Source organism: Lepisosteus oculatus, chromosome 18, assembly GCF_040954835.1.
Source record: "Lepisosteus oculatus isolate fLepOcu1 chromosome 18, fLepOcu1.hap2, whole genome shotgun sequence".
Classification (NCBI taxonomy): domain Eukaryota; kingdom Metazoa; phylum Chordata; class Actinopteri; order Semionotiformes; family Lepisosteidae; genus Lepisosteus; species Lepisosteus oculatus.
In genome coordinates this window covers 19,312,456-19,338,515 of record NC_090713.1, presented here as the reverse complement: position 1 = coordinate 19,338,515, position 26,060 = coordinate 19,312,456, and the positions used below count along the sequence as shown (strand labels likewise).

Genomic DNA, 26,060 nt, shown 5'->3' with positions numbered 1-26,060 from the left:
ACTCCAGGCCATCAGAGGGCACACACAGACACACCCACCAGCACAGCTTTGGACTGTAAGACCCATGTGACCAGGTGAGAACATGCAGACTCCACACAGATAGCACTCCAGGTCAGGGATTGAACCTGGGGTCCGCAGGGCTGCTATGCTCACCTCTGCACCACTGTGCAGCCCTTAGGCACAGCTGATGAGGTGATGTAACCTGCCGGATGTCAAGCCTTAAGAAAAATTCAGATTGGACAATACAGGGAGGGACCAATACCAAAACGCCAACAGCTCTGTGCTCTAGAGAGGATGTCAGTGGCACAGATGTGCAGCACTATACCCTGGTGTGTTGTGCCCAAACATTAATCACTGCGGAGCTTCAAGCCTGTGATGAAGTTGCTACAGATCTCTCAGTTTAGTAACTGACCAGTCCTTAGACTTCACAGACTCACCCTGATCAGACAGCTTTCCAGTAGCTGGTCCTGGCTTTCTAGAATAGAGTGAAAAAGAGAGAGAGGAGAGGAAGAGTGTGAGAGAGGAAGAATAGAGTGGAAAAGAGAGAGAGGAGAGAGAGAGAGTTCAATCAAACTTTATTGACAGAAAAAACTACAGACCCGGAACCAGCGATCTTATTTTTCCGAGTCTTGTAGATGGTGAGTTTGGCCTGGCCCAGCAGAAAATTGTTGAGGAGGGTCTGAGTTTTCCGTTTTTTTGTACAACCCACCCCAAACACGAAAATAACGTAGTTGAAGGCCAGGCCAAAGTTGGTAAAAAGCCGGATCAGTACGGCAAACATGGGTGACAGGCGGGGGCAGGCGCTGTAGCAGTGGAACACCGTCTCCCTCTGAGCGCAGAAGGGACAGGCGTCAGACACCGCCGGGTCCAGAACCGACACAAATGAGTTGACCCCCAGGATGGTGTGCGGGACCCTCCATTGCACTAGCCCTCTTGTTGAGGGGAAATCTGTAGAGGCTACCCCAGGCAGGCTGGACGTCATCCGGCACTCCCAGACGAGCCCTCCAGGGAGTGTCAGAGAGTGCGGACAGCTGGGCCTGGTGTCTAGATGTTACGACTAGTCTGTACAGACATTTTCCCCCAACACCAGCTAGAGACCTCTCCTCTGAAGCAAGGGGCTCAAGGAGAGATCCCGTCGGTCCGGGACAGAGCGCAGGAGACACTAGCAGACCAGGGAAAGGAGGCTGTGTGGTTGGAATGCGATGATCCTCAAACAGACCCTGGATCAGCAGCATCTCCTCAAGAGGCAGAGCAGAGCGAAGCTGACTGAGAAACCTGTCTACACACCGCCGCGAGTGTAGTCCCAGCGCGTCACATGCCCACTCCACGCTGCGCCAGCAGCACTGATCCACGTTCAGCAGGTGGTGGAGCTGTGTGATGTTGGCGCGGACCAGTCTGCTGGTAAAGTCCAAGGAGTGGCCCGGTTTTATGTCCATTCATGGATTGTGTATTAACGGTTCCCTGAGTGTCCAGTATAGACTGGGCCGCTCCTCTTCTCTCTGCACGCGCAGATGCCGCCATGCCTCCAGGAGACTGCGCTGGAAAGGCGGCAGTGGAGACAGGTCAACCCTGCTGGTGTCCATCAGGGAGAGCACACAGTCGGGCCCGAGGTGTCCTGCTCGACGCAGCAGGGTGAAGGACAGCTCCCTCCAGGACAGTGAGGCCGGGCCGAACAGCAGCTTCTGCACTGCCTGCAAGCGAAAGGCGTCCACCCGGCTCCGGATGTCGATGAATCCTTGCCCTCCGTCCTCTCTGGGCAGATAGAGGATGCCCCTCCGCAGCCAGTGCAGTCCGTCCCAGAAGAAGTCGAGGAGCGTGGCCTGGAGCTCCTCGACCAGTCCGGCTGGTGGCTCCAGGCACACCAGGCGAAGCCACAACATCGAAGCCACCAGGGTGTTGACAATCAGAACCCAGCCTCTGTAGGAGATCTGGGGGAGCAGCCAGCGCCAGCGGTCCAGACGACCTTTCACTTTTTCGAGGAGCCCCTCCCAGTTCTTTTTCACGCTGGCCTCGTCCCCCAGGTGCACCCCCAGGTATTTGAGTCCCCCTCTGGTCCAGCTGAGCCTCTCTGGCAAGACTGGGGGACCCATCTCGCTCCACTCCCCCAGGAGTAGGGCGCTACTCTTGGCCCAGTTTACTTTGGCTGATGATAGCCGCTGGAAATCATTTAGAGTTGTCTGTAGCGCCCTGACATCCTGTTCTCCTCCGACCACGGGATGGTCCCGGGATGGACAGGCCCGGGATGGACAGGCCCCTGATGACCCGGCTCAGCTGATGTAGCAGAGGCTCAATGGCAAGGGAGTAGAGCATTCCTGAGAGTGCACAGCCCTGCCTGACTCCCCTCCGCACTGGAAACGGAACACTCAGCCCTCCGTTGACCTTCAGCACACTGAAGATGTCACTGTACAGCACCTGAATCATGGCAACAAAGACAGGGCTGAACCCGAAGGACCTCATGGTCCTCCACAAATACTGATGTTCAACCCTATCAAAGGCCTTTTCCTGGTCTAACGAAATGAGACCAGTATCTAAACCCAATAGTCTGGAGGTGGTCAAAACATCTCGAATCAGAAATATGTTATCAAAGATTGACCTTCCGGGCACGCAGTACAATTGGTCGGAGTGCACCACGGACCCCAGCACCACCCTCAGCCTGTTGGCCAGAGCCTTGGACAGGATTTTATAATCCACACACAGCAGGGCAACAGGCCTCCAGTTCTTAATGTCACACAGGTCCCCTTTCTTAGGCAGCAGGGTGACAACAGCTCTCCTGCAGCTCAGTGGCAGGTCCCCCTGCTCCAGACTTTCCAAATATACATCCAGCAGGTCAGGTCCCAGCACAGCCCAGAAGGCACGATAGAATTCAGCCGGCAGGCCATCGAGGCCAGGGGTCTTGCCATTGCTCAAGCCACTGAGTGCAGTGGAGAGCTCCTCCAAGGACAGAGGCCTCTCTAGCCCTGCCCTCTCCTCTTCGGGGACCTGTGGAAGGTCTTCAAGGAACCATGTTCTTTTGTAACACACTGTTTATATTTAAGCTTTTGCAAATGTTCATGCATTCCTGTTCTGCACTATGTCTGGTTCAGGTGCATCATCGACCTACAGAAGAACCAGCAGTACCTTTCTATGGGAAAAACTGAAAATACATGTTCAACCCATTATTATTACCAGCCTAAGCCAGAGTGGACCCAGTTTACACAGTCCAAATCCACATCCCTGCAATGATCCCTTTATATAGACAAACTGCATACACAATCACCCACTCTACATACAGAAAGAATCTTATTACTGAAATTGTATGAGGGAGCCAGAGCCTATCACAGAAATCCATGGGCACAAAGCAGGGTACAATCTGGATGGGACACAACTGTGGGAGGAAACCGGAGCAGCTGGAGGAAACCCATGTAAACACAAAGAGAATATAAAAACCTCACACAGATAGCATCCTGAAACTCAATCCAGGGTCCCAGTGATGTTGGGCAGCAATACTAACCAGTGTGCTACCATGCCGTCTTCCTAGGAATTAACTGCACAAAATAAAAAACTTACATGTACTGTATGCAAAATCCAATTTTATTAAGACAAAATCTGCATAACAAACCAACAGAACTAATTATATATTTAAGACAATCTTTTTTAATTCTAGAGATTAGAAACAAACTCATACTCATCCAATTACACACTGTCCAGACCCAGAGCAGGAGAGAGACCTGTCTCTACCTTCCACATATACTAGAACACAATGGAAACACAGTCCTTCACACAGTCTGCTCAGAGGGGTTTGATCAGCAGGTCTGCAGACTGTGGTGTTTGATGAACATCTGGAGGAGCTTGTTCTGTCTCTTTAAAGATAAGGAATTCTGCCACCTTGCTCCACTAAGGAATCTTCTTCAATGTTAGGCTTATTTCCACCCGGTTCTGTAAGAACAAAAAAACACAATGAATGGATCTAAAAATTGAACTCGTGCAGATTGTCATTGTTTTATTATTATTGTTATTCATTTAAGGATTTGTGCATGACAGTGTTTATGGCTAATTATATTAATGCTTAAATCATATTATATTATGTCAGAGTACATGTATTCTGAAGCCACTGTCACAACTCTTCCAACAGACACTAAAACCAGGGATTGGACAAATGGAAATGTAGTGCCAATCCACGTGATGGATAACAAAACTGAACCAAGCAATTATAGACCAATAAAGTCTGATTTTTATTACACGGAAGGCCAAATTATAAAAACTAAACTAGATGATCACATACATGGAAAAGTCAACAGGGATTTAGAGAATGTAGGTCTTACATAACCAAGCTTGGTGATATGATACCGTGTATTTACATTTTCAGAAGATTTTTAATAAAGTTCAATATAAAATATTAATTCATAAAATACAGGCAAAGAGAATGTGTGTTTGTATTGAGAATTATTTAATAAATAGAGAAAGGAAATAAGATAAGAGTCAAACTGCAGTGATGTAATTATTGGAGTACAACAGAGATCTGTACTAGGACCACTGCTCTTCTTAATTTATACCAATGATCTCTTCATGATACCAAATTAGTTGGATTAGCAAACACTGGGGAATCATCAAACAAAATTAAAAACATTAGATAGAAATTAATTGACAAACACCTGGCAGATTGTGTTTGTTTGTTGTTATATTTGGCAGATACCGTTATGAAGAGAATGATTGAGCCAGATGGACAACAGACAAGAGAAAGAAAGGGACAAAGTAAAAGATGAACAAGAGAGTGAGGAGCAGGATTAAACATGTCAGACAAGGAAATGAGAGGGGAAGCTTTTCTTACAAGATCAAGTATCTTATATTTCTCATCACAGTTTTATTACTGGGCAAGGTGAGACACACTGAGATGAGGAGGACTTTAGAAAGATGTGTCTGAGTGTGTAGCCCTGTGTGGAACTAAATCCCACTTGCTCCCAATCAAAATCATGATCCCACCTGCATTATTGATCCACACCATCTAAAAGGGGAACTGCAGTCCCAAATTCTTAGACTGGGTTTTAAATATCCGATACAAAATAAACTGATAGTATCTCAAAATTTCTAATTTCAAATTAAGTACACAATCATGAACTCTGTGGAAGTACTGCCTGGTTGCCATGTTGTCGAAGGCAGATGAGAATCAGCTGGTCTCACCAAGGGCAAGAGCAAGATTTTGGGCAAATTGTGCCATTAACCCTGCCCTCCCTGCTCACTAGTCGCTGCAAGTGAACAAGAAATGAAATGAAAATAAATATGAGTGTGTTTTAGTTGGTTGGCAGGTTTCTTTTTTGCAATACTTAAAATAATCTAAAACATGTTGTCTTGTATGTGTCGGTTAAATGAAAATATTTAGAATTAACATAGTAGCAAAATTCACTTGGTCTAAGGCATGCCTCATTCTGAATCACAGACAATGATGGCAATATGGCACTACCCATACATTGACACTTCATCTGTTTTGTGATATAAATTGGAGATTGTTATGGTACATGTTCTCTTGTACTTGATAGATTCCTTATGATTTGAAATGCACTCATCATTGCAGATTCATTATAATCCCAAAATGTAAATTAAGCATCGCAGGTCCCCTGTATTTAATATACAGATCCAGCCATTCAAAATGCATGGAGTACACTGCGTCAAAACGCGTTGGGTGTGGCGCATCATACTGCATGCAAATTAAAATATGATAATAGCATCCGGAAGAACCTTGAGATAAACAAATTGATAAATATTGCAAATCTAACTCACTTCCATAGCTACTTCCTTTCAGATGTATATAAAATATTATAAAAAAAGGAGGAATATAAGAGATAAGGGTAAGAATCAAATGGAAAGGGAGGCTGGCACTCCCATAGCAACTGAAGAATCTAAAAACATTCAAATCTGCATAAATCCACTAATTCACCTTCCTGGAGAGAATCACTAGAAACTGGTTAAAGCTGGACAGACCTAGTGTTCAAATCTAGAATAACTTTCAAGAAGAAAATTACCTACAGAATTAAAAATCTACAACATATACAGTATATATTTTAAAAAATGGGAAAGGTTGTGTTTTGAGCCTCTCAGTAATCATATGTTTACAAAGAGCCCAAAGACAAGAACTTGTATAAAATTAGACAAAAAATACTTTTATATGTCACCCTTCTTTTTTGTTTTGTATTTTCTAGGTGTTACATTTTGATGCATGTGAAAAACGGAATGCTGTGAGTCTTAACATATCTAAATAAAACAATAAAAATAAATCACCAGTGTGCACTTACTTCAGTGTTGTTAATTTACAGTTGGGATCCCTCTGAGCTGCAGACAGCAGTTTCACTCCTGAATCCCCCAGGTTATTGCTTCTCAGATCCAGCTCTGTCAGACTGGAGTGTTGAGACTGAAGAACAGAGGCCAGATCTTCACAACATCTCTCTGTTAGTCCACATCCCCACATCCTGCAGACACAAAGACAGGAGCACAGCTGAACATCTGCACAGCTCATCCACATCTTTCTTTCCAAGTCTTCACTACAGAACCCAGCTCAGTAGTAATATATAACATCAAGTCATTATCCAACTCAGAGTCTCCATGGATGGGGATGATGAAGATAACTGCTGCATCAAATTTTGGGCTCCAGAAAGAAGAAGAAAGATTAGAAAAAACTGTCAGGAAGGGAGACAGTGGGAAACAGGGAGACACATGGAGCTACAATGATTGGAATAGGGAAATAGAATGAGAGAGACTTTGACTTTTAACCATAATAGAAATTGCTTCACATTTTATGGTGTTTTGTTAAAGTTATAGCTTTGGTTGTTATTCTTCACATGGTTGAATTAATACAAAATGTAAATTAACAACACTGGAGAAAGAGAACTGGAGATTTTGATTGTTATTTGTAGATGTGTTGAGGAAAACAACATTCTCTTTTGAAGAAAATAAACAATTTTAACAAAAACAAGCAAGGTTATAACTATAACAACACATAATCAAAATGTGAAGCAATAAACAATCTCAATCAAAATCTGGCAGAGGAATCGACCATGTGACTGCATCCACTTTGTACGAGTCAGGAAACTGAACTTCAGAACAAAACAGCAGGTCAAGAGAGAGCGAGTCTGTATGAACCAGAATTCTGCCTCAGACTTTGTCTACCACAGGGGAAATCTTTAGACTTGGGATCCATCTGTACATTTCACTTGAATACCATTAATATAAATACAGTTGGACTCCATTGTCAATAGAGTACTGTACATTAGTTCTGTTAAAATTACTATTATAATGTGTGAGAGTCAATTATGTTTGAGAAAACAAATCAACTTTATTAGGGAGGCAGAGGAGCACATTTGTATTCCAATTGGGAGGGGAAAGACAAAGAAAAGACCCCCCCCCCCCCCTCCCGACAAACTAACAGCCCAAAAAAACCAAAAGCAAAAAAGAAAAGCACACAACATGTCTTTCTCCCATCCCTAAAACACACCACTCAACTAACCTCATTCACATTCTCCGATCTCTCAGTATTCCCCCTTTTGAAGTCTAATTTTCCCCTTTTAAATGCTTCTTCCTCATGTGCGTAATATATTAATTGGCAGCACCCAGAGAAAAAGGAGAAAACAATTAGGGAAAAAATAACTCTCCAACTGAGGACCATAACAACCACTGAAATAGATACCAGGTTAGTTAGAAAACTAACAACGTTTCTTCATGATACCGTGCTATCACAGTGGTAGTGACCCCCATGAACAGGCATGTCCACCACTCCAGACACACCCCTCATAGCCTGCTGGGGAACTTTTCCTTTGAGAGTGGTGATGTACTCTCCCCCTCATCATGGCACCAGAGCATGGGGCACACATCCTCAGAGACCTCTGGGTCCCCTGGTTGCAGACTCTCAGGCCCTGAGTCTCCAGCTCACTCCCTCCACTGTCCTTTCTATCTGATCACCTCCGAGATCATAATGTAGGTCCCTCACTGAGCCAAGCCCTTCTGTCGCAGATTCCTGGACTCAACGAGCCTGATCTCTCACACACCCTCCTTTCCCTGATCTGGAGCCTCCTGCTCCCACATGACACTCACTGGTCCCCTCACGACCAGTCAGCACTCCGACTTCCAGGTCCTCCTCCAGCTTCTGACATCCTCACTTGACACCACCAGGCTGAGTCACACACACACACGCACACACACACGCACACACACACACACACACACACACACTGTCTCTAGAGACTCACTCCCGCACTCAGACCTCTCACACTAACAACCCAGAGTCTCTCTTCATCACATCCCACTCGTGCTGAGACTCAACACACTTTCCGTTATAAAAAACAAATACACAACCTCCCTGGCTCCTCACTCTGATGCCACTCTGTGTATACACAACACAGGTCTGCCTTGTCAGTGTCACTGCCAGTAGCTCACTGATAATAATAATGGACATTTCCAGAATTTTATATTAATTTTATTTTTATTTTGAAAGGCTAAGAAAGGCTAAGACCTTGTCAGGTCAGTAATGTCACTAGTTGTACTGATGGAAATACATATCAAGGCTACGAAGTTTATAGAAAGAGTGAGAGATGTGTGTGACAGCTGTGGTGTATGAAATGAGGGTGTGTGTTATGCCTACTTATTGTTCATACACTTCAGGCACCTCAAACCTCTCAAAAAGTCCACATTTTGGAAGAAATTGTGCACTACAAAGAAAAGAATTTGGATTGCAAACTCTGATCTTTAAGAAATTTATAACTGAGCTCCCTGTGTGTCTGTGTGTCTATAACTGGACGTAAGTATTTGTATAATTTTAGATTATGGAGAGGATTTGAGACCCTTGGACCTGGTTTTATAAAACCTCATGCAGAATGTGCTGTCTTTGTTCCCCCAGTTTCAGTAGAAGACACTGGAGTAGCACTGGAAAAAATCTGGGTATTTTCATTAGCTACAACTTTAGAAAATTGACTTTTAAAGAATGACAATTAAACCCCATTGTTTTGTACCCAATTACAGTGTGGTGCCTAGTGGAAAGACATATTAAAATCAGACTACATGGGGCTCACACTGTCCAGTTTTTCATAAAAACTTGTATTTTATCTGATGGATGCCCGTTTCTTTTTCTTCAATTGTTGAATAAGGGAAATAACATTTGCATCTGTCATTGTTAGGGATAATATACAAAATGTTCTTTGTTACTTCCCTCTGCTGTGTGTTTTTATGGGGTTACCTGGGACATGGATATCTGGGTCACCCCTTATGTAAGATAATAGATGCAGGGGACACAGCTTAGTGAATAGTGTCCTAATGTTACTCTGTGTTACTTGGATCCTGATATAAATCCTTAAGGATCTATAACAGCTGGAAATTGACATGTCTCTCATGGATACACTTCTCATTGGACACTATTTGGAGTGATCTGAATTTTGCTTTGAGAAATCCCAATCACCAGCTGATCCTTTTTAACTTTATTCCTAGGACACATCTATTGTCTCGGAGTCAGTTTCAATGCTTATTACTGATTCCCCAAAGTGCATACTGTGGTCCCAGGGAGCCACAGGCACACTCTCTCCTGTAGTCTGGGAAAGCACTGATATTTTAGAGTTTGAGATTTTTGGGAAAAGGTGTGTGCAACACTGTCCACACTGTTGAAGCAGAGTGTTCCTTACTCCACTCTGGTATTACTGTTGAATAGCCACTTCTATACTGACTGAGCAGCACTACAGAAAAGGGTCTAGCTGGCATTGCTGCTGTGAAGAGAGTGATTGAGACAGATGGAGAACAGACAAGAGAAAGAAAGGGACAAAGTTAAAGAGGAACAAGAGAGTGAGGAGCAGGTTTTAACCTGCGAGACAAGGAAATGAGAGGGGAAGCTTTTCTTACAAGATCAGGCATCTTATATTTCTCATCACAGTTTTATTACGGGGAAGGTGAGACACAGTGGGATGAAGAAGACTGTAGAAAGATGTGTCTGAATATAGAGCACTGAGTGGAACTTTTCTTTCTATTTAATTCCCACTTGCTCCTAATCAAAATCATGACCCCACCTGCAATATTGATCCACACCTCACTCAGAGGTCCCAAGCTCTCAGACAGGGTTTTAACTCTTGGTATCAAAGTAGTATTGCAAAATTCTGCAAATTTCAGTTCAAAATCATGAACTAAGTGAAAGTACTGCATGGTTGCCATGTTGGAGAAGGAAGACGAGAATCTGCTGATCTCACCCCTGGCGAGAGCAAGAGTTTGCGAGGATTGTGATATAAAACTGGCCCTTCCTGCTCACTAGTCGATGTAAGCGACCAAGAAGCCAAAACTTGAAAATAAATATGAGTGTGTTTTAGTTGGTTGGCAGATTGTTCTTTTTTTCAATACTGTATGGCCTGTTTGCTGTGAAGATTAAAGATCTCTCCAAGCCCACTGTTTCTCATTTCACCTCTGACGGCCACGATCACTCCTATCTCTCTGTCTGTGTTCTCAAAGACGGTTTTCCGAACTCATACATCAGAAAGACTACCGAAACCAAAATGATTCTGCAGCTAGGATCACACCTTCTCCCCTCTCTTTATGACAGACTACTGTTCTTTTAAATTTTCTCCATTCATTGGAAGTTTCATCTCACACCTCTCTACACCCATTCTGACTTCACACCTCTTGATTGGCCTCTCTTTCTGTCCCCTGCTCCCGCCTCTCACTCCTCCTCCCTCCCAGCCTTTGTTCTCCTGCTACATTACCTTTGCCTACTGCCATGTCTCTCTCACACCTGAAGAAGGCTCCACGGCCGAAACATTGTGTTCTCTTTCTTCTGTTTTTCAGCATGGAATAAACCTGTTACTGTGACTATATATTATGTCCTTGGAAAGATTGGACATGCTGACATAACACTGATGAAAGAGTACATACAGTATACACGTACACTACACTACGGACAGTATATGTACGTGGTGTAAGTGTAAATGAAGAAGGACACATCTTAATGTGCAAAGTTATTGGCAGGTGATGTTACAGGAATACCGATAATTATTTGAAGAGGATACAATCTAATAGACTCTTAGACTTATGGAGAACAGTAAACCCTAATGTTGAAGACTTGTCATGTTATTCTACATCATGTGGAAAGCTTTCTAGCAGGATGTGACACAACTGAGGCTCCAGCATCTGCTGCACACTAAAACATAAATTAATTTTAATCAGAATTAATCAGGTTATTTTTTACAACTTACAAGTCACCTCCAATATTTTCTAAAACAAACCATAAGACTGGAACAGACAAAAAGTTTTCTTTCACTGTAGTACAGCATTTTTACTACAGATGCCGTTACCATAAACCTATAATAACAATGATCTCAAACACCAAAATGCAACCTAAAAATCAAAAGCTGATGAAAACATATAAAATTAGACAATAATTAATAAGAATTGCTTACACTTATATCACTTTTCTGGACACTCCACTCAAAGCTCTTTACAGATAATGGGGATCCCCTTCACCACCACCAATATACAACCTCCATCTGGATGATGCACCAGTACGCTCACAACACACCAGCTCTCAGTGAGGAGGAGAACAGGGTGATGAAGCCAATTCATAGATGGGGAGTATTAGGAGGCTATGATGGGTAAAGGCCAATGGGAAATTAACCCTAAGTAACAGTAACAACCCTACTCTTTTCTAGAAACACCCTGGTATTTTAATGACCACAGACAGACCTCCGTTTTAAGTCTCATTCAAAGGATAGAGCCTGTTTACAGTATATCCTTTCCCCATCACTATCAGTCTCCCCATCACTATACTGGGGCATTAAAATACATACAGATTGTGGGGTGAGCGCACCCTACTGGCTCCACTAACAGCAACCTTAGTTTTTTTCAGGAGGTCTCCCATCCAGGTACTGGATAGGCTCACACCCGCTGAGCTTCAGTGAGCTGCCAGTTGTGATTTGCAGGGTTATATGGCTGCTGGCATATTCACTGGCACAATCACAGCCATAGATGTTATGTGCACTGAGAAACAGGTTACATGCCTGCTAAACCACTGGGTCAATGGAAACCAAAAGAGTACCCTTTTGGTTTGGCTGACCACTACGACCAAGTCTGAAAAAAGTCTGAAAAAAGGGGATCTAATTGGTTCAAATTGCTGTCATTCATTATTGACCATTTAGAGCCCTAGGAGACATCACTGCCTCTGTAACATGACTCAGGAAAGAAAAACAAAACCTCAGCAACCTGTTTGTTTACTTAGCAACCAGGGGTCATCTATTGTCAACTACTCACCCCTGCTGATAAGCTGGCAGTGAAAAGCAATTAAAACTCCTCAAGCACTGCCCAGAGGACTAGTTCAAGTTCAAGTTCACGTTTATTTGAACAGTATACAGTAGAATGAAATGATATTCCTCCTGGTCCACGATCCAAATATAGGCAGGAGAGACAGGACACTGACATAGACAATGTAGATAGGATTGTAGTCAGGATACACATAGCACAAAGTGCAGATAGTGCAAATTACAAGGCAATACATAATTCAATATACACAACACACTGGGGGAGGGGTGTTATATAGTAATATAGCAGTAACTATTATAGCTTTTCATATTTTTGAATAATAATTCTGGATATGTGAACATTATCATTCCAGGTCATGTATTCACAAAGATTATGTAATTTTATTTATATTTTCAAATTCATCTTGATGTTTTATCCAAGCTAGTACACATATGGTAACGTCTACAAGCATTTTTAGCTGTCTGACAAGGCTACAACGTGAAAAATTGATCTTTTGAAAACCAAGAAAAAAATATTTTTGTTTTTTTTCATCCTGCATATTTCTACCTGTTGAGAGGACACAGTAAGACATATAGTATAAGAAATCTAAGACTTCTACTGTATACTGTATAGTTCGGATGTATAATTATATTTTGTAATTGCAGAGTTATTATAAACTGTTTGAGAGGACATCATTCCAGGTGGAAATTGACTATTTGGCTAAACTAAATTGTATCTTCAAACACAAAAACCGAAATGAAAAATACGTGGATCCAGAAAAAGCATTTGACAGGGTATTACAACCTTTTGTATTTAAAACTTGTAGGTTTTCACAATGTTTATTTTTATATATACAACCAAAAGCACAAGAACAGGCTAATAGTATTCTGTCAGAGAGCTTAAATTCATACAGGGGAACAAGACGAGGAGATGCTTGTCACCACTGATTTATTCTATCAGAGCATAAGACAACACAAGGATACAGAGGGAGGTGATATAGCAGGAGGAACACACAATCAGGCTCTATAAAAATGAGATGTTATTATATACAGCCGAAATTCAACAACTTTTCCTGTTCTCACAGATGTAATCCCAGACTACAGCAACTAGAGATTAATTCTGAAGCAATGTTAGTGGGGAATCTATATCCCTGGAGGTCAAAAACAAATTTATTTTCCAATAGGATTGGGATAAGATAAAATGTTTAGCACTTTCAATACCCAGAAACCTAGAGAACACATTAAAATATAAATAAGAGGTGCTAGAAAATCAGCTGAAGCAAGACTTCAATAGATGGAAACTGCTGCCTGTCTCATTCTTGAGAAGGATGAAGACAGCAAGAATGAAGGTACTTCCAGGATTTCTGTCTTGTTCCAGACCTTCCTTATGCGTCTCAATGACCATTACTAAAACATCTATTTTATGTGGTTTAAAGTCAGGGTCCCATGCTATTGTGACCATTGCAGTTCCGTACGGGCTCGTGCCCTCTGCCGCTCCACCCCACCAGTTCGTCCTGCAACACTTGGGGGCGCAAAGCCGGGTCTCTGGCGTAACGCAACAGGGAACCAGCCACATGAGCTAAAGGAGACCTCCCTCAGCCCAGGTGGCTGCGGTCCCTGCTACGCGCAGGGAGGGTGATGACGTCACCATGTCCGAACTAGCTCCGCTACACTATTTCTATAAACCCATCAAAATTACTATTTCTTTCTTTCTTTTCTTCATAATACAAATTCTAGGGATTACTGTATTTAAATTGTAGAATTTATTTTCATAATGCTTTGCTTTGTTCTGCTGGTAGCAAGCAGGGCAGGCAGGCGAAAGTGAAACTAGAGACGCAATCGAAAAGGCAGGGGTTGAGCTGAGAGGAACTGATTAAAGCACCAGGGAGAGTCTGAAGGAGAGTCTTTAACATGCAGGGTTCAAAGCACAGGGATCAGTCCAAGATGTGGTCAAACAGGCAAAGTCAAAGTACAGAGACAGAGGAGAAAACACTGGGGAAATTCAAAGCTGAGAAGAAGTAAATGAGACTCTAAGATAAGAGATTAAAAAATTGATACATTTTGCATACCTAACTTATTTCCATAGCTACATCCTTTCAGATGTGTATAAAATATCAGAATATACAGGAGGAATACAAGAGTAAGACACAAGTGAAAAGAGGAGGTTGGTACTTCCACAGCAATTGAAGAATCTAATACCATTCAAATCTGCATAAATCCAGCAATTCCCATTCATGGAGAGAATATGAGCAAAAAGTTCATATTAAATATTGAAAGAAACACCAATTACAAACAAAATATTATAAATTTGGAATCACAAATTGTTGGACGAATTGCAAGGAAAACCTGGGATATTATAAACACCTTTTGGTATGAAAATAAATTGGTGAAATATTATTGAAGAAATATAAAAAAATCCTCATTAGGAGTCCTTTTATTTCTTGGTCAAACACCAGATGAACTGCCTTCAGAGAAAGGAAGATACTTGTTTAGAACTGTCAGAACTGCAGCCATAAAATAAATCACTAGAAACTGGTTAAAGCTGGACAGACCTTGTGTTCAAATGAAGAAGGACTCTGTGAATGAAATCTCATGAAGAATATTACTCACAGAATTATAAATCAACAACAACATACTGTATACACATGTAAAAAAGATGGGCGAAATGGGAAAGTTTGCATGTCGAGTCTCTCAGTAATGAGATATTAACAAAGAAGCCACAAACAAGAACTTGTATAAAATTGCACAGCAGTTTTTTGTCTTTCTAGATGCCCCCCTTCTTTTTTGTTCCTTACTTCCTATGTATTTCTTTTCTAATGCATGGGAAAAACGGAATGTTGTGTGTCTCAGGATACCTAAATAAAACAATAAAAAACTAAGAAATCACCAGTGTTTACTTACTTCAGGGTTGTTAATTTACAGTTGGGATCCCTCAGAGCTGCAGACAGCAGTTTCACTCCTGAATCCCGCAGGTTATTGAGATCCAGATCCAGCTCTGTCAGACTGGAGTGTTGAGACTGAAGAACAGAGGCCAGATCTTCACAGCATCTCTCTGTTAGTTCACAGCTCCACATCCTGCAGACAAAAAGACAGGAGCACAGCTGAACATCTGCACAGCTCATCCACATCTTTCTGTTTAAGTCTTCACTACAACACCCAGCTCAGCAGTAATATATAACATCATGTCATTATCATCTCAGAGTGTCCATGGAGGAGGATGATGAAGATAACTGCTGCTTCAAATTTTGGGGTCCAGAAGGAAGAAGAAACTGTCAGGAAGGGAGACAGTGGGAAACAGGGAGACACACAGAGTTACAATGAAAAGGAAAACAGAAAGAAAGACTTTGACTTTTAACCATAATAAAAATTGCTTCACAAATATTAGTATATTTTATTATTATGTTATCTTCTTATAGTTATTTTAATTAGTTATAGGGTTGTTGTTGTTTTCTTCAAATTAATCTCAATGTAAATTACCAACACTGGAGTAAGTGAACTGGAGATCTTATTATTGTTGATTGTAGATATGTTGAGAAAAACAAAATTCCCATTTGAAGAAAAAAAAAACAACCAGGGTTTTAAGCATAACAACACATAAAATAAAAATAATAAACAATAATAATGTGAAGCAATAAACAGCATACGGTACACAAACACAACCCCTATATACTATACAAATCCCACTAAAAAGAAAAAAAAACAATAATGAAACTAAACAAACCCCATTCCTCCCAAAAATATACAACACTGCACACTTTTTACATGTGACTACACATACTCCCACATGTAACATAGTCAAAACACACCGACACCTTCAAACAAGAATCTCTACAATTTAACTGGAGGCACCATGGGCGACTGATTTTTATATTAAGAAAAAAAACAACGACGTGTCCCTGCCTAACTTTGGAATTGGATGACTTTTAAAAGCTATTAAAAAGAAACACTTTTTATGCACATTAAAATGGATGATTTTTCTTCCTCGTGAACAGCTGGAAACTTACAATGTAAGTTACTTTTTAATTAAACGTTTAAAACACTTGAATTTCATAAACACAAAGAAAAACATATTCTACTATTTTCCTATGGTATGAAGCAGATCAGTAGGTCTTTTTTTCCCCAATCAGAGGCTGGGAAAATAACTCCCCGCCCACTGCTCTGTGTCAGAGAAGCGGCGGCACTGAGAGAGGGAGGAGGCATGGAGCTCTATAATACAGAATGAGCCGTCTGCCTAGAACGCTTAAGGCACAGATCGCGTCTGCCTGTATAACTTAGTTTTTTAAATTAAGCAACGTAAATCATTTCCTTTGACTTCTAAGTCCTTTAATTATCAGTAAGGAGAACTACTTTCTCACCAATTATATTTATTTTTTAAACCATTGTTAAACAAAGCGGGATCTTATTGTACTTCCTAATGACATGACATGTGGAAAGATTATACATTTTAATCACCTTTAGGTTTTTATCAATTTTAGCAAAGTGTCATCAAAACAAATACCACAAACCTATTTCGATTGTATTTCTGAATGTAACGTCGAACTTTCTGGGGTACAGTATGTGTGGAGTTTGCATGTTCTCTCTGGGTTCATGTGGGTTTTCTCCAAGTACTCTACAGGTACCTACATACTGGTAGGGTTAACTGGCTTATGCAAATACTGGCCCTGGTGTGAGTGTGTGTGTATCTGTTTGTCTACCCTGTGATGTACAGTATTCTGTGTATTCTGGGTGTATTCAGCCTTGGGCCGTTGCTTGCTGGGATAAGCTTCAGCTATCCTGTACTGCATAAAGAGATTAGAATTATATATATAGATTATAAAAATTATTTTATAGTGCTGGCTTAACAAAACAGCTTTTCCACTATGGCACATCAGTATCCATAACTAGTCTATAAACAAATTGCCTCTAAATATAAATATCTTCAGATGCTGGCTCTGGATCAGCATCAGCTATGTTTGCCCATTCCTTCAATTTATGTGCATCCTACACACAGTTGAACGCTAGCAATTTCACAAAATCTAAAATACAATCCTCACTTCAGCATCTATGTAAACATACAGTCTGTTAACTTTATCATCTTCCTCTGCAGCCTGTAACATCTCCTGTCCATTTGTCAAAAGTATGCCTAAGCCTCTAAGGAAGTGTCCTTGTTATCAGTGTATTCCTCAACTTTCCCCAAATTATCTTTTTCCTACCTACATCTCTAGTCTTATAATGCTCCATGAGAACTTACTTCTAACCTGTGCCTTTTCATCTACCACATGGTAACAAACAATCTTTGTCTAATTTTATAGTACCTGCAATTTTTTTGCAGCCTGCAGATAACACTTTCAGTTATTCTAGATGAAACCTTTTCTACTTCTTTGAGAAACTGAAAATCCCATTGTAATTTTCATCCCTGTCCCAACTCCTCTTCATTCTTCATTTCAACTATACTGTTACTACAGGAAGTTTCAGGTCCACATTCCAGCTTCTCGGTTGTTCATTTATTTCTTCCTCACTGTTCAAAGCTCCTCTTACTTTCTTTACTGCTAGTAGATCTTTTGTCCATACATCCTCCCTTGCTTCTTTTTCAAACTTTCCATCCTTCTCCTTCAGTGTCTGCAACCTGGCATCTCTTATTCTAGCCATACCTTGAATATCCATATACCTTGCATTCATTTCTAATATACACCTGTATTCTGTTATTTTACATATGTTGTTTTTTTTACAAGAGCTCTTCAGACACGCTGTTACTAGCCTGAACATAACTCCAAATGGTTTGCTCCCTGCAATAACTCAGCCTAACTTAAATCCTCAAAAACTGCTTGTATTAATGTGTTTAAATCACAAACATCATATGTAAATACCGGCCATGTATAGCATTAAAAAAGTTGCATTATGGAACATCACACTGATTTAGTTTCTTTTAAAGGCAACTAGAGAAACCAAAAGGGCTTCTTTTTCTAGAATTGATCTCTGCACATCTTGTTCAGGGTAATTAAACCCACTCCAATTTGTTCAGAATTTGACAGCTAGACCAGGTCGCAAGCAAGCAATCACATTACACCTGTCTTCAAGTCCTTGCACTGGCTTCCTATCAGGTTTCGAGTCAACTTCAAAATCCTCCTCCTCATTCAATACCTATCTGGCTTATTACCTGTCTACTCCCCACCTTGCAACCTTTGTCCCCCTGACTCTGGTCTTCTAGCTGTCCTCAAGAACATCTACATTCTGTGTGTGACAGGGCCTTCTCTAGCTACGCCCCAGGGCTCTGGATTTTTATCCCCAGTGATATTAGAGTCACTTAAACTGAGTGCATTGAAATCTAACCTCAAAACCTTTCTTTTTAGAAAGGCTGTTTTTTAGTGTCTGTATCTGCTTCATTTTCTAACTTTGGTAGCACTTCTAACTGCTTGTCTTTCTTATTTGTATTTACTTTGTAACTTGTGGTCCTCATAACTGTTTTTACACCTGCTATATTGTTTTGAGATACTTGGATATGTGCTATATTAAATAAAGTTTCTTGTTCTTGTTATAGAGAAACATGATCAGATTTTCCCTGGTTCAGAAAAAAATAGGGTCTAAATTATACTGGTTTGTCACTCACACCCTGTTTGCTAAATGACTTTGCATACTGATCTGATCAATCTTACTATACATATTTTCTGAGCTTTCCCCATCCTGTTAGATTTATAATTATAATCTTCTTCTCAAAATGAGTCATTTCTAAATACCTGTTTTCACTGTTACCATCTACCACCAACACAGTGACAAAATATATACTGATCTTAACTTGACAGCTGCCGAGTCCTAAATTCATCCTGCTACCAACATTGAATAAAAAATCTTTAGATTTCTATATTTATTTCTTTATTTAGTGGTTCCATTAGTAACAGGCTAAATTACTTTCTTTGAAAAATGTCTTTTATGTGTTGCAAAAATAAACTGACTTGCTTTAACACAATATATTTACAAAACATTTCCCCTCACAATCTACCTGAATGCTCAACTATTTGAGAAGCCTTCCATGAAACTGTTTGCTACTAATTCATATACTGTAAAATTACTTTTTTTCATGTGTTAATTTTCTGACTCTTTCTGACCCATCAAACCTTAATTTTCACCCTGCCAGAAATGCACCTGATTATTCAAGCCCCTCACTCTCTGCCAAATCTGCTTCAGGTTCACATGTTCTTTGTAATACATGGCTTTCTGTGATTTTTTGTATATCTAAGGTTTTGCATGTGTCCCTGCATCTTCTGCACTATGTCTGGTCATGACTTTTTTCTGTTTACTTATTTCAAAGTAAAACCATGTAACGGCAAGGCTTATTAAATATAGGAGTTAAGTTTGCTGCTCCCTTGCCAGTCTCTCTCTCCCTCATCTTAGTGGTGTTGGACACAGAGAGGCCATTCCATTTGGTTCAGATTTAAAGTGTTTTTCTATCTTATAGAGTTTCCTGATATGGAACAACTCCCAAGTCTGAAATTCTCCATCCATCCTATAATAAATGGTCATTCTGGCACCTTACTGTCTGGGAGATTCCTTGGGAGAGTCTCATCCCAGATTGTTTAAAACCCTAATGTCAGAGAGCATGGTTACTCATCCTCCACCTCGATCAGCCAATCAGGAACTGGTAGGGCAGGGTAACCCCACGTGGGTCTCGAATGCCCACAAAACTTTCAACCAATGAACAACCATAGTTCCTCCAGGAAGGGGCCCCTCCAGGACATTCTCAGACTCAGCTCGGACAATCACATGACGGCCAGTGTGTCCGAGTGCCAGGACTTTACTTTGTTCTAAGAGTCGAGATCGGAGGTCGCCTGCGCGTAACCAAAGGATCCGCCTGAGGTTAGCCCAGCAGAAAGCCTCGAGAACCGCCAGTACCCCACCGTGAATGCTCACCTGATCAACAAGTGAACTACGGCCGGAACTGTTGACAACTGAATCTTAGTATTTAGGACTAGCGCTACATCGGGAACGAACTGGTCTTCTTCCCACCTAAAGAGTGCGACTTGCTTGGACCCACAGTCACTTTTCATGTGCACAAACTCTTGTTAGTTAAACCGGGACTAACTAGCCGGTCTTCAGAGAGCCCACTGCCAGTGCACCGCAGCAGGAATCTCTCCCTCCTTCTCCCACACCTCACACCAGGACTGCCTGGCACCAGGCCAGAGGATGCCGATTGGATGCAGCAATAGCCTGTCGGTGTTCCTTTGCGTCTGCGGGAGATCTGAATCCACATAAATTGGATGAGTGTTCAACATTCTGCATTATGGCTTGAGAATTCAATTGTTACCTCAACCCCAGTTGATATCAGTTTAATTCCTATGATTGACGTACTTGCTTTTAAGTATCTAGTGTAGAAGTTGTAATCAAAGCTCATTAAAGAAACAGTATAAATGACTGGTATACTGAATGTATGTCTCTTGATTTGTTACTCTTCATGATTGGTTTTATACCTTATGTATTCTGCTAACCCTCACTCTTAAGATCTGTTATGTTTATATGCACATTTTATATATTAATAATGTATTCTTGTGTATTAGTAAATGTGTGTGTGTTGCTGAGTTATTCTGCAAAGAATCATTCTGTGACTTACTGCTACAATTAATAATTGTCCCAGTAAATGCACAAAACCCCTACAACCAGCCCAATTTCTAAAACTTTTTTCCCATGTGCATTTTTGTATTTATTTACATCTCTAACACTTAGATGTCCTAAGTTTTCATTTGCCATAATTCTTTAGACTGAATTTTAGTTTGAGCCTTAAAAAGCTTAAGGTATCTCTATCTTTTTTTCTTGTCCTACAGAGCTCTTTAATTGTGAAGTTTCCAGCATGTTTCCATTAATCTATGTACATTTTAAACTGTTATTACTAATTACCAAATAACTGTATTATGGCTTAATTCACCCTTTCCTGAACTTTTATGGCAAGCAGTGCTGGTGCTGTCTCTGGTGCAAGCTTTTGCAGCTGAAATTTCATTGTTTAAAAGAATAAGAAATTAGATTGCTCATAAATCCAATGACTTATTTCCATGGTTCTAAAACTGTGGTACGCGTACCACTGCTGGTATGTGACGCACCCCCAGGTGGTACGCCAGATGACCCTGGAAATTTGTTGTGTGCACTGAAAAATTGGGTCTGGTTTTAATATTTTCTATTTTAATAAAAAGAGTGTCAAATACCCAGCCTACGTACTACAATACAGTTCGTGCTTGTACTTGAGTGGACACAAGTGCTACTATGTGATTCTATACCATTGTATCGGAACGCTTGTTATGAACGTAAGTGACCACTTGTATTTAAAAAAGTTATCTTCAGCAAATAGGGAGGTAGGAGAATGTGCGTGATTTTGGAACAATGCCAATCTTGTGGGCACAGGAAAGCGTAATAACAGTAAAATATTTAAGGACTGTTCTAGGTTAATTTGAGAAAAATACACGAGCGTTTCTGTGTTTCGCTCCCATGCGCATGAAATAAAACTTCTTTTAACTTCTTTTAACTTCTGAGACCGACTCCTGAAACAGAAAAGGGGGAAAATGCAAGCTTGCGGATTGCTAAAGCAGGTAAGCCCCACACTATTGGTGAAGAACTTTGTTTACTGTTGGCAAAAGAGCTGACAAATATTATGTGTGGAGATAAAGCTGCTAAACAGCTCGACCTGGTGCCCCTTTGCTGTCACTCGTAGAATTATTGATATGGCAGATGATGTCAAAAGTACACTGATAGAGCTCATTAAGATGAGCAAATGCTTTTCAATGCAATTAGATTAGCCTGTAGATGCCATTGATTTGGCCAATTTGCTCGTTTACGTTAGATATGATTTTTAAGGCATGTCCCATGAGTACTTTCTGTTCCGTAAGCTGCTACCAACAAAAACTACAGGAGAGCACATATTTTAGCTTCTGAATGAATTTATCGAAGAGAATGGCATCGACTGGAAAAATGCATCGGAGTTTGTACAGACGGTACTAGAGTGATGACAGGCAGACACAGCAGTGTAGTTGCACGAATTAGAGAGAGAGAGTGCTCCAGATATGAAGTGGACGCACTGCAGCATCCACTGCGAGGCCTTGGCTGTCAAGAAAATGCCAGAGGATTTAAAAACTGTTAGACTCTGCTGTCAAAGTTGTGAATTCTATCAAGGCTCAACCAAGGAATTCACATCTGCTTTGCTCCATTAAACAGGCTCATCCCTCTCACTGAAATGGTAAGTCCTCAGTGCTATTTTTATTATATGTGTGTGTGAGTGTGTGCGCGCATGCGTGCTCATGTTGGTCACTGAGATTTTCTGTGGTTCCTATGAGAAGAAGACTTAGTAGTTAAAGTAGGTGGTAGTTGGATGCTTTGGTTTGATCAGGGGTGGTACTTGGTCCAAAATGTTTGAGAACCACTAACTTACTCTATATTCTATATAACACAAAGTAATTGCTCTCTGAAAATGCTACTTTTCTTGTTTGTTTTGGAGACCTTGATCGATACTGATTTACGATGTCAAAACCCATTTATTTTCTATTGGTACAGATGCAGCCATTCAAAGTGCACGGCACAGACACGTACCGCTGGTAATTGGCTACGCCATCGTGCGTCACACCGCGGTACGTGATTGGTTGACCGACGGGCACTCGTGGTGCGTTGGTCGGTTGTAGAAAGATTTAAATGTCTTTACTGTGCCCGTTTTAGTATTGAATATTTATATGGAATTTTACCACTGAAGGGAGATCTTAGTAGCTGAGCATAGAAAGAATAGGAGCATAACGCGTGTGAAGACCATAAACAATATTAATTTTGGAACATAAACATACCGTATTACAGTATATGGCTGGTCTCAGTACTTTAAAGAAAAAAATACACACCAGTATTCCATTTCTCCCTAAACATTTTAAGCATCGAAGTCTTTAACTAACATGTGAAATAACCTGTATAAAAAGTGGTAGTTTTAAGCTTTTCTGTGAATACGCTCGATACTGGAGCCAACAAACATACTTTTAGAATTTGATTAATAGGGAATATAATATGGAATCGCGTATCTAAAGAAATTAATAACGATATAATTATATTAATGTACTACAACACAATAATACACGCTGTACAATGTCTGTTGATACTGTTTGTGTAGGGCTGTTTCACCACTCCTCATGTGACCTTGCGGGTGGTACTGTGGTCTAGGTGCCTGACTTATAAACCACAGGTTGGGTGTTCTCCAGCTGGAGCCATGACTTTTTTTTTTTAAACATTTCTTTAAAAAAAAATAGCAATGTTATGGACAATTAATTGACTTTTTATATTTCTAAATATCACAACATGTTCGAATTTAAGTCATTTTTTAATAACAATGAATAGTTGTAAATTGTAAATACAACGTTTACATTGGCATTATTAATTTTTTCACTTGAGTGTATGGACGATTGTCAGCTGTCACTGAGAGCAGACCCCCCTCTTAGGCTGTGCAAACAATCTGTTAGATTTTTATAGAGAAATGGAGGCTGTACAGTATGCGTTACAATATAAACATTTACTGTCAAACTTTAAATCAGCAATTGATTTAAAGACGATCTGTCAAAGCGCAATGAAACCTATTACTTGATTCTTATGGACGCCCGGTCCCACCAGGGATTTAAGAAAAAACATGCAATCGCGTATCTAAAGAAATAACAGTATAACTATGTTCATGCACAAACAGTAGCATGCTACATTGTTAGTTTGGGTGTCTCCTGTTGCCAGAAAGCTCTAAATTGCATTTTGAGTGCGGTTTTTGACTTTTTTTAAATTACAACCCATAAATAAAGCTGATACTGTTTAGACTTTTAATTATTTTAAACTGTATTACAGCAGCACAATGCACAATGCAACGTAAATCGCTACCTTTGTCTTCTGCGTAAAAATGTTCACCTCTCTGTCCAGCAAATGCATTAATGGTTTTTAATTACCATACTTTTATGGTACATGACTTTGCTAAAATGTATTTAAAAATAAAAACAATTACACAGAGAGAGAGAGAGAGAAGAGAGAGAGAGAGAGAGAGTTTTTCATTGTCAAAAAGTAATTGTTTTTTAATTTGTCAGCACCCAGACAAACACAAACGTGTTTTTAAGAAAATGCTTTTATTCATTCTTAATCAGACTCACATTCCCGAATGCCCCCCGCCCCGCTCAACAATCGTAGGAAGAAAACAAAACAGCCTGTTAATAAAATTGTTGCAATTTTGTTCGGTCAGTTCTTCCTCCCAGAATTTGTAGATCGCATTGATCGGTTCTTGCTTTGTGGTGGGTTTAGCAGTTTTCCGAACATAGTCTTTCAGCGAATGCCAAACCATCTCTATAGGATTTAAATCTGGGGATTCGGCTGGAGTTTTCACCCAGTTCACTCCTTCTGCTATAAGCCTCGCCCTTGCTGCTGTGTGTTTCGGATCGTTGTCTTGAAAGAGACTTGATCCAAAGTGCTCCCTGATATATGGGGTGGCATGCTGTTTCACCACGACTTCCTCGAAGAATTCACGATCCATAATTCCTTTGAAAATAAGAAGTGGCCCCGGGCCACTTCTAGATCTAGATATATCCCCCCAGACGTGAACCTTCAGTGGATGTTTGGGCTTTGGCTTGTCCACATATCTCCCCTTTTTACAAAATGACATGGTTGAAAACGTGTCTCTACCTACTGCGACTCGAACATGGAATGGTTAAAGATGACAACAAGTCTGGCACCCAGAGGTAGGAAGTGTGTCTTTCCGCCTCCATAACATTAGCAAGTTAAAAAAAAATTGCATCGAAAAGCCGGGCGTAACAATTGTTTCCTTTTTCTGATCACTCACTGTTTGGATACTCATCTCACCTGCCCTGTTCTTTGTTTCCTTGTTATTTGCTGTGTATGCCTGCTGCGATCCACTCCTGCCCTCACACCTAAAGAAGACTATTTTACATTTCTATGTGCGGTCCATAGTGCAATTAACCCTTGCTAATACATTTGCGGACTTTTGAAAGTCTGTGCTGTCCTTTGAAAGCGAGATGATCTCTGGTTCTTTGACAAAACAAGGCTCCCCAGATAATGTGAAAAAGACACAAATCGAAACCTGTTTTTATAGCTTTTAAAGTCGTGCAATGTGTAAGCAGGAACACATCATTATATCTTATATATGAAAAATACATAATATAGCTCCCAAACAAACGCAAACGTGTTTTTAATAAAATGTTTTTATTCATTCATAATCTAACTCGCATAACTCACATTCCCAAGTGCCCCCCACCCCGTCTAACAATTTTAGGAAGACTAAGGAAGGACTAAGGAAGTTGTCATCTGTTGTTGAAGCTCTGTGAGCTCGGTGACTTTGAGACCACTTGTTATCCCAAGTTATTTGAATCACCACAATTCAAATAGAGAAAAAAGAGCTGACTGACAAGATTTAAGATGTGGCTGTCAATGTTAGATTAAAAAAAAAACACACTGCCCGACGTAAGTTACATTGCTTGAAAAATAATTTTATTTAGAGAGACTGGATAAGTAATTCAAGTGTTTTTTAACTTCCTGAAAACAAGTAATAATTTAACAATATGTGCAAATGTTTTATGATATGTAGCCGTTGTGATTGTCTGTAGAGTGTATCTTATTTGCCTGTCCTTACTGGTGGAGCTCATCCAGCTGTGTCTGGAGACACAGGCCAAGGTATCGGCTTGTTTCCCCCCTCCCGCCCCTCTCTGTGTACAGTAGAGCCTCCTGTCCTGACCGGTGGAGCTCATACAGCTGTGATTGTCCTTTGAAACTCATCAATGACAATCTATTGTATATCTCATGGCTAAATAGTCAAGTCTAGCCAAAAGAGAAAACATCGACTTTATTTAAACCCAAGTGAAAGTATTA

General features: G+C 40.6%; 1 protein-coding gene across 1 annotated transcript in view; it reads right to left on the bottom strand.

Annotated features, from left to right (window-relative positions):
* Positions 1-2,163: 2,163 nt before the first annotated feature.
* The window catches only part of LOC102684379 (NACHT, LRR and PYD domains-containing protein 3-like), a 154,754-nt gene continuing 130,857 nt past the window's right edge, over positions 2,164-26,060 (bottom strand). The window contains exons 11-13 of the mRNA XM_069180191.1: positions 15,126-15,299; positions 13,700-13,769; positions 2,164-2,979 (exon numbers count right to left, since the gene is read on the bottom strand). Coding sequence (XP_069036292.1) covers positions 2,164-2,979; positions 13,700-13,769; positions 15,126-15,299 — 1,060 coding nt within the window. The remainder of the gene's footprint in view (positions 2,980-13,699; positions 13,770-15,125; positions 15,300-26,060) is intronic.